General features: G+C 29.2%; 1 protein-coding gene across 2 annotated transcripts in view; it reads right to left on the bottom strand.

Moving 5' to 3' along the window:
* Positions 1 to 750: 750 nt before the first annotated feature.
* LOC106458041 (E3 ubiquitin-protein ligase HECW2-like) overlaps positions 751 to 10,733 on the bottom strand; it is a 104,166-nt gene continuing 94,183 nt past the window's right edge. For both annotated transcript variants that reach the window (XM_022379587.1, XM_013917601.2), the window contains 3 exons: positions 9,094 to 9,208; positions 6,894 to 7,092; positions 751 to 4,459 (listed from right to left, as the gene is read on the bottom strand). In XM_022379587.1, the coding sequence (XP_022235295.1) occupies positions 4,348 to 4,459; positions 6,894 to 7,092; positions 9,094 to 9,208 (426 nt within the window). In that variant the 3' untranslated portion in view covers positions 751 to 4,347. The remainder of the gene's footprint in view (positions 4,460 to 6,893; positions 7,093 to 9,093; positions 9,209 to 10,733) is intronic.

The following is a 10,733-nucleotide window of genomic DNA, read 5'->3' as shown; positions in this document are numbered from 1 at the left end:
TACAAAAGGAAGCATTTACATTTCTCACTATTTATATTGGTTTAACCGTATATATACCACAAGTGCTGTATTGGTTTAACTGTATATACTACAAGTGCAAACTTTTGGGATTTTCTTACCAAAACTTTGGTGAATCTGAGAATCAAGACTTGACTCAGAGCTACACAATCTCTTTTGAGTTGTTTCTGGATTAGTTCTTGTCCCGGATAAGGACTCATTACAGAAACCTAATCGTGATTTTGGGCATGAAACATTTAAATTGCCATTTACAATTTTAAACTGACTTAAGTTTTCTTGAAGATATATATATACAAGTAGTAAACTTCCAGCGTAATAATCGGTTGCAATTAGTTGAAGTTTATTGTCAGTGAATTTAATAATGTAAAGGCTTGTTTCTGTATATTGTTACATATTACGGAATATCATGGTTTAAAACAGGATCAACTTTTGGCAATGTTCTAAAATCGTAGTAAAAGTGATAAATATACTGGGTATTCATGATACCTCTGACAACTTAATTACAAATCTAGTTGTTCTGAAAAGTAGCTTACAATAGTTCAGATGTTTCATTTTGTTCTTGTTTTTTAATTATAATCTATATTATGACAAATATGGTTAGATCATACTAAATAAAAAATCCTCACGCACGATCATTACTGGTTAACAATTGCAGTCATAGTAATTACCATTAAATTTTCATAATTACAAAACAATAAATAATTAAAAGACAAAATTTTAAAGCAAAGCAAATATCTGTGATACAATTCTTTATTACAAAACTCTAAATTTTACAGACAGACCTTGCACTTTTAGCTTAAGAACTACGATACATCAAGATATTGTTCCATTTTATAGAATGCTTATTTTGATGTACCTGTAAACTTTTCCAGAGTGACATATTTAACCACATTGTTATGCATACAGTGACATTAATGCAATATTTATTAACTTCAATTTTATATTTTCAAAGAACAAAAAAGGAAGTTTAAAGGGTGAATTTTGTTAATAATCACATCATCATAAACTCAACTCCTACATACTACACTTATCACACCTTCTGTATTAAATTCCCTCATAACTTCTCAAAGTATTATTATGTTTAATAAAACTGAATACTAATATTTGTCATTTTCAAAAGTATAAAATTCATAAAATTAGAAAGTAGAGAGAGAAAAATACTCAAAACAGACCAAGAAAATGTGACTTGCAAATACCAAGAAATTCCACAATAAACAGTCAAAACATTTGTTAAAAAGGAAAATCCAGTTCATATATAAACACTACATGCTGTACATTCAGTCTAAAAATTACTTACAGAAACGTCTAGTGTCGATTCATCATATGAGACTTCCAGCAAAAGTTATGCCAATAATATGAAATTTGGAGAGAAACAAACACTTATATAATGTAGTTTGAAAGTCAATGTAAAAAAATTAGCTTCCAATAACTATTTAATTCAAAATAAAAATAAAGAACTGGAAGATTCCATATTAAAACCCTTTTTTTGTTCAGCTGAAATTTACAGTAAAGACTGAGCTTAAATGTAAAATGCCTCTTTTTGTTGTTGATTATTCCATACAGATTTCAAACTGTTTGAACAATTTGTGGCTTAAATCACTTCATAAATAAACTAAATATACTTGGTCAACACTTAATACATTCATCTACAGGTCTCAGTCAAGAGCACAATTTCCAATACAGAGAGGTATTTTAATTTAAGAATGGTTTTATACAAGAACATGTAGTTATTAATTTAACAGCAATAGGAAAATTCAAGCCAGAACCTTCTTTGATGTTTTTCTCCACAAACTTTACATCTTAAACACAACAAAATTATTTACTTTCTTTCTGACAGATTAATTCAAAACCAATTAGTATTAATTTTTCTCTCAAATAAAACTGGAAAATTCTCAGTACATCCAAAGGTGATTATACAATCAAAAGCTACAGATTAACAAACTACCATTAGTTTATACAATTCAAAAAGTATTTTCAATAATTTAAAAAAATGTGTTGTTAACTGGAAAATTCTGATGCAAAAATCAGAATGAATTGTACAGGCTTTGGAAATGAGTAAATTAAAATTATTTTATGTTTTTCAATACTGACTTAATTGCCACCACTATATTAATGTTTATTATCACTAAAATAATAATGTACTACACTCGAGAGATGGCTTTGTTTTTGTAGAATTAAAGTACAGGTTAATCAATATCTTTGTTCATATTTAACTTAAAATCTGTTATGCACCACAAGAAAAAAGTAATATAATGAAAAACAAATTTACGACGGTACATCTATGAAGAAGAATATCTCTTTTCCAGTAACAGTCTTTCATCGAAGAAGAATCAGTTTTTAGCAGACATATTTTGATTATTTACAATTTATTCCTGTATCATGAAATGTCATTATTACTCATTTTTATCAGACATACTTAAATATACGTATTATAACTGGTTCCGTCTTTATTCTGGTATATTTGTGGCTAATTTAGTTTACATAATTTGACAACCGTTTAATGATGTACCATAGTATGCTAAATTTCTGACATACAGATTTATGATTTAAATTGGTAAGGATGCAATAGTAATTATAAGTATTTTTCTTCCATTTCCTAACACCTTGCTTAAATTAGGTTGAATCAATAAATAATGTTTAAAGCCACTGAAGCAAGATCTTGATTTTAAAAACATTAGTTTTTAAAAAAGAGACTTTTTCCACCACAATCATTATATTAAAATTTTGAAATTTCAGAGCTTCTTTTAAATAGTCTAACTGAATAGTCAGTGACTACCTACTTAAGTTGTAAACAGAAAATAAAAACTAAAACAAATAAATATATGGGTCACTATATTTTGTGAAACAAAAGGCAAAAAAATAAAGTCAAGAGTTTTGTGCTTGGTCTTAAGCATAATGAAAGGTTTCAAGATTAATACCAAGACTTTGATTTTTTTTTCCAAACAATCAAAATATGTTTGTATCTGTAAATACACATATTATAGATTCAAATAACCTAATCATTGTAATTCTAAGCTACCTTTCAAGAGCGCTGTGTTCTCCTCTACAACAAGACATTGTTAGATGGAAATGCACCCCAAGGTATAATGTATCTTCCACAGTGTAATCTGAACTGTGAATTTTTTTTGTTCAAGAACTTTATAATATTTTTTTCTTCACAAACATCAACTTTCTGTTATTTATTAACAGATGTGGTTACATTCCAATTTCTCACCTAGTAATTAACAGAACTTACAAAGTTTCTGTAATAGCTATTGTAAAAACCAATTACTTCCTTTCTGACTAGTGGAAATCCCAAACTTATTTTTTCTTTATTAATGTAATTTTTTTCATGCTGAATACTGTCAAACTCCAACAAAGTCCTTGATGACTGTTGCAAACATTCAATCTCTTCCATAACTGTAAAATGTCAACTTGTTTCTAGATAGATATTGTAAAACTCCAATAACTTTTTGAAGGTTACTTAAAACTTCACTTCCTTTCTTGATTGTTACAGTAAAAAGTGCAACTCTCTGTTGACAGCTGCTGAAAAACTTGAAAGCATTTTTTTTAATAGCTGCTGTGAAACTGTCACCTCTGTGATGATGAATACAAGCATACTCTCTTAAAATCTGCTGTCAAAACTGTAACCTTCTTTCTTATGATTTATATAAAGCTCAGTAACTAGTTTCCTCATAGCTGCTGGAAAAATTAACCTATTTAATGACTGGTGTGAAATTTCAATCTCTCTTTCTCTCTACTTTTTAATGGCTACCATAAATTTTCAAATCTCTTACTTGATGACTGGTGTAAAACGTGCATCTTTTTTGGCAATAAATGAATTAACAACTAGAAGTTCAATCTCAATTTTAAAAATGATTGTAGTATCAATTTTCACTCAGCTGAATTTCCCTTTTTGAAAACTACCTTGTTAAAGAATTCTTCAGCACAAAATCAGAGCAGCAACTATTACACTACATTAGTTTTATGATGACAGGAATATCAACCATAACATGTAATGTGTATATACATTATAATGTTTCAGTGCAAGAGGATGCAGTCTAGCCCATGCTTCAGAACTAGAAATGGAGTTGAGTTCTTGCATAATACTGTGAGCTGAAAAAAGATGGTTACTGATTCTAGATTGTCAAGCTGTATGTACTTCTCTTGAGGACAGCCATTTACAGTAAATCACAATAAACTGTCCAACAATAAATGTCTGCAATGCTTGCTATCTAGCAAAGAATATTCATCAGCAATACTGTACATAAGAGCACAGAAATTAATGACGAAACTACATAGCTAGGTCTGCCCTCAAACACTTGCTATAGCTGATAAGTTGTTTATTTTTCATTCAATTCCAAAGGTGCTCGATTCCTCCACAGCCAGCAACAACTTGTCATAAAGCATTTCATATGATGTATATGGAGGCAGATCGAGACGATTAAAACATGTGTGAGCTCTAAATTAAAGAGAAACAAAATATTTTCACAGACCCATTTATAATATAGCATCAAAAATTGATTAAAATGGATGAAATTTGGCTAAGAAACTCATCAATACACAACAAAAGATACATAGTGTTCCAATAATTCAATAAATTCATAATACTTTGTTACTTGTCATAAAAGAGAGAATTTATGTTAAAGTTCATGATTATTAAAATAATCATACTATTTGTTAAAATAAAATTCTACAACAATAAAGAATGAATAACAAAAAACTTGAAACACACAGATATGGTTAAAGGTTTTGTTTTTTTCCCCCTTTCATTCACAATTAACTTCTTTCATCATGAAAATATACTTGCATCTGTTTAGATTTTATTAAACACAAGTATTTAATTTCTTTTCAATATATTAGACAACGTGATCATGAGGAAAAAATATCTGATGCTAAGTATTACATTTGTTCAGCACCACTCATGGTTAAAACATTGTACGTATTCTTTTAAATAAATCTAATTTTACCCATTAAAGCTGTTGAGTTTTTAATCAAAAGATTGAATTTGGTATCTCAGCCATAAAAGATACAGAAGAAAGCTACCTTAACACAAGTACTTCAAAAAGGTAAGTTATTGAGAACAAAAGAAAACTGCACAAAGAAAATCTCAAAAGCTGCCATAAGACAGACAATCATTAATATATTCTATTTGGTAATCATCAGTGGATTTTATTCACCCTCAAAGAACAACATATATTTTTGTAATATAAAAACCAAGAGGGTGAATGAGTAATTGTTAACATACATGTTGTCAAACTAGACTTAAGAAACTTGAAAGTATGTGAAATTACAAGAAAAACTATGAAGAGTAAAAAGTGCATTATTTATTGCAAATAATGCAGCCATAATATTTATTGCAGACCCTAAGACACTTTCTCTGAGTATATCAAGTAAAAAAACAAAATAATTAATACTGGCTTTCCAGGCATTTCAGTTATTGCTCTGAATCTTAATACATCTCATACCGAACTAAATATCTTACAATGAAGTTGAAAGAGTGAAACATCAACTTATAATTAAGCTACGAATTCAACAATTAATTATCTTCGTACAATGCCTTTCTGCAGTATATTATTTGTCAAATTTTAGAAACAGGGATGACTGACATGTAGACAGTTTTTGTTTCTTAAGTCTCACCTTTCTGGTTGCAGTTGCTGTACTTTTCTGAATTCAAAATTCCAGTAAAATGAAACAATTTACTGTTTTAATGACTAGTGTTCCCTTTTTTTTAAAGTCTAATTTCACTGATTACATTCTAAACATTGTAAAACTTAAATGCTACACCACTGTTTAACTATGGTAATATATATGTAACACATATCTTTTATAACTTTAGCATTTACTTAATGATATCCAACAGCCTGTTTTCTTTGCTTATAAGTTTCATGCAAAGACACGCAAGGGCTATCTAACCACAGCCCCCTAATTTCGAACTTACAGACTAGAGGAAAGGTAGCTAGTCAACAGCAGCTACCACCAACTCTCGAGCTACTCTTACAGCACACCCATAGTCCCAAGATGTGTTTTTGCAGCAAGAGGATGTGAACTTGAATCCTTGGATTTGCTAGGCCATTCCCTAGCCTCAAGTAAGTGTATACACATTTTACTGAATGTTATTCATTTACTCCTGACAAAAGGCAGCTATTTAAAGTCTTGCTAAATAATTTGACTTAATTAATTATGCTATTTTCAAAATGTTCTGCATTTTGTCCACTTCAATCACTGCACATATTTCAATACAAAATTAAGATAAATTAATACTATCTCATGTTCACTGTTTATATTATTGGAATAAGTTAAACAATTAAAAAGGAAATGATACACTGAATATCACAACAAAATCATCATTAGGTGTGTATGTAAGTATAAATATACATTATTTACCTTACCTTTATCAATATTATTAGAAATTACACATTTTAAAAGACAAACTGTGAATTCTAAAGAGTTGTTCATTTATAGTTCAATCCGGCATGTAAGTTATAGCTAACCTCTCACTACCTAACACGGTATACCTCTAATACCAGTGGTTAAATTTTGTAACAGTAACTGTTGATCCTTTACATAAATTAAACTATTTACTGTTTGTTTGTTTTGTCAAAATTTTTGCATAAAGCTACTCAAGGGCTATCTCAGCTAGCTGTCCATAATTTTGAAGTGTTGGATTATGGGGAAGGCAGCTAATCAATACCACTTACCATCAACACTTGGGCTACTCTTTAGGGGGATTGACTGCCACATTATAATTCTCCTGCAGATGAATGGGTGAGCATGTTCAGTGATGGGGTTTGATCCCTATGGCACGTATTGCAAATTGAGTACCCTAACTACCAGACCATGCCTGGCCAACACCTGACTGAAATAACTCTTAAAGAACAAAAACAAAGACTTACCGAGGTAAGCTAGTTGGTTTTCCCCACTTTTCTATACAAAACTTTCGTGGCCCATTACTTCCACGTAGTGCAGAGAAGCCTTCATAAGGGATGCTAGAAGTTCCTGTCACGAATTGAAGCATCCGCAGGCGACGTTCATTATCAAACTTTTCTATGGCTGTCCAGAACCACTGGATCACAGGGTGGTTGTCATGGTAACCTAATCAACAAGTTCATGCATTATAAAAATCCAGTTTGTAATATAATATGCATTTTAATACATAGCTTCAAAAAATAATCAAAGAAGAAAGGAAAAAAACAAGAACATTTTCATCTGGTAAAACAAGTTATTTATCAAATATGACAATGTTGATAAAAGTACAAACAAATACATACACTAAACAATTAACCACTACATAGCAACAGGGTGATTATTCTCCAATTATATAACAATTCAACTAATATTAATATTATTATTTTTTTCTTTCAGTATAAGCCTGATGATAAATCATTCTATTCAAATGTGTGTATATATTACTTATCAAAATTATGATCTGTGATCGAACAAAAAAAGAAAATATGACATTAATAGCAATAATAATATTAAAAAACAATCAAATACACCTATTTTATTACTTAATGTCTCAATAAGAATGCTTTATCATTAAGACCAATATAAAATACTTTCATTATTGCATGAAGGTTATTTACCAAAACTTATCCGGTACATTCTACACAGTGTGAACTGAATGAGGCCCCAAAAGTTTTGTGAACTGTAACCTTATGTTATTTTATTGTATTTCCTAAAACCCCTCTTATCAGTGGTTAGTATGTTAATCTGACCGGCAAATACAAGTGTTATAAAAGTACAAAAATACAGATAGTAAGGTACAGAAAGGTTGCAAAAATGATCAGAAAAGACATGAAATATGATAATGGCTTCAAAATTCCAGGATTTTAAGGTGTTTTCCTAATTTATTTGATATATTAATCTGTTAGTCTCATTTCAATAAAAAAGTCAGTATAACTCAACTTCTAGAATAAAACCATATTCTTATTTTTTTGAATCTATTAATATTAAAAGAAAACAACTTTCTATACACAACCAGCTTTTCTGTATCCAAATAAACTCCAGCCTTTTAAGATCAGTGATTGATTTTGTACCTTCTACTAATAAAAATGAATTTAAATAATATACGAACTTATAATTTTCTTATAAATAAGTATAATGTATTTCACACTTAAAATCACTTTTATGCTGAAGCTAGGTAAAGACAGTAACTGCTTTATCAGAATTTTGTTGTAACATTTTTTAATTATATCTTAATCAAAACTTTAAAATAAACTTCTAAAATATTTCCTTTCTCCAGTCTTCATCACTATCTGATCTAACTAAAGCGCATTTAATTCTACGGTTAGGGCATTTTCTCACAGATTAAGATTGTGAATACCAAATATAATCACACTTAGATGTTGGACACATTGATAATTCATTTGAAAAGCTAATTCTACACACACACACACACACACACACACACACACACACATATATATATATATTTCAAATACACTTAGGTTGTTATGGAATAATTAAAATGTGATTCAGATTGTGATAAGGAATGCTCCAGTGTGCAAAATAAAAAAATAAATTATAGTATTAAAAAATTTATGCAGATTAAACCAAACAGTCTCTGAAAGTGTATTTAGACTAAACAAGAATATATCTCTCCCACCCCCCACCTATCTCTCTCTCTCTCTCTATATATATATATATATACATACACACACACACATGCAATTATTGAAAAGGATATTGTTTTACTGATTTTTTAAAGTAGTTCTATAAATGTAATTTTCAATGTGCCACTAGCTTGTCTTCAGTTAAGTATTGTATACAATATTCCTTTAAAATTAAGAAATATAAAATTGGTAGCATTATCATAATAAAACCCTTGTATACAACACTGAAGTCTTTAAATAAGTCTTAAAAAACAAAAAATAAAGCCAAGAAGTACCAAAATGTTAAAGACAATAACAAAATTAAATCATACAACACAATGCACGATGTAGTAGCCAAGAATATTTAAAAACTGTGCATCAAGTTTTAAGTAAACATATATATCAATAAGCGTTACTTTTGGTGAAGTGCTGTAACACTTAGTTGGATTTATTCACACAATATTCTAAGAATTAACAAAACTATTTAAAAAATGACACCTACCAGATCTATATTCTGTGTTTTTCCTCCAGTCTACTATATCTATTTCAGCCGTTCCTGCTATGACAAGCTCTAACTCACGAGCATCAAAAACGGAAACTAAACGAGGATCAATGACCTAGAAAAAACAAACAAATATTTTTTACAATTTAAAACCAAATGAGCTGCTTCAAAAGAAGTAAAGTTGTGGTTATGTATACCAAAAACCTTCTCAAACTAAATACACATTTTTCTCCAGAGTTACACATTGAGTATCATGAAAAACCAAAAAAAGCAGATACCAAACACATATACGAGAATAAAAATACTTTTGTTATTACTGGTTTTGTTTAAAAAACAACATATTAAATACTTCTAAATCTGAAATATTCAATGAGAAACTGAATAAAAATCTATTCCAATTATTTGAACAGGGAAATTAAGGTACTACAACTTAGTTTTTTTTTTTTCAGTTGAAAAGGACGAGATCTTTCCTCAAACTTCCTACAGTACAATTGTTTCATATCTTATTTATGGCCATCATTTGTATCACTGTTTGTATATTCTTAGACATCTGACTGTTTTGTTGCTGTTCTTACAAAGATGTTGTTAGGTATACGTTCCATGATTACAGCTTTAAAAGAACTATAACTAACTATAACTACTTATTTACTACCAACTCAAGTAAAATGAAAGGCAATTCTCAGGATTTCTTCATTCAGAATTAGTTTAATTGGGAGAGTTATAAAGCAAACTATCTCTTACAATCCTAGCATAGTAACTATTTTAAGTAATATCAGTCTTTTCTAAGTTATTTTTTGTAAGATTGAAATATATTAATATTTATATGTATATTATACGTCAATACCATACCACAGTATTCTGTAACTCTTTCCCTACCATTAACATAAACTACTGTTTATAATAATAAGAGTATTTGTGTTGAGAATATGCTGAATACATGACTGTTTAATAAATGCACAATGCCAAACAAGAAATATTATAGTCTGGTGATCCATCAATTCATTTGTATTGGTTATTTCTGGTTAACTTCATACTTCCTCTTGAAGTGTGCAGTATTTTGCAACCTTTAATTTAATATTTTGTATAGAATGTTCATGTCTACCACAACAGTAACAGAAAAAAAAAATAATAATACTATTCACTAAAATTAATTAGTACAGATGTAAAGAAAAATTATTAACTTAAAATTTGTACTAGTAAACCAACAACATTTATTTCCTCCACAACCTTTGACATATTAAAATAAAATTGTATGCACAGTTGAGTAATAACTATTACTCTATCATTTTCATCAAACAAAACAAATCAACATTGAAAAAACTTTGTGGAGATATATATGCTTCATAACAACTTGACTTGATAAAAATTGTACATTACATTATTGTCTTATATCACAATAAAGTTGCCTTACTAGTAACATAAAATTTGATATAAGCAAAATGAACTTAACTGTATTAAACTTTCAAGTAATCTATATATATATATATATAATGCACAAAAATCTGTGTGTCTGTCTGTTATCTAACTACTCATAGGTCGCTGGGCCAACCTCAACCAAATTTTGTTGGATGATAGTTTGGAACAAGGGGCATGCTGTTGCTGTTACTGAACATTTATCATCTTTGATGTAAGTTAAAGTT

Source organism: Limulus polyphemus, unplaced genomic scaffold (assembly GCF_000517525.1).
Source record: "Limulus polyphemus unplaced genomic scaffold, Limulus_polyphemus-2.1.2 Scaffold0, whole genome shotgun sequence".
Taxonomy (NCBI): Eukaryota; Metazoa; Arthropoda; class Merostomata; order Xiphosura; family Limulidae; genus Limulus; species Limulus polyphemus.
Note: the sequence above shows the minus strand (reverse complement) of the source record. Positions and strands in the feature narration are given on the sequence as shown.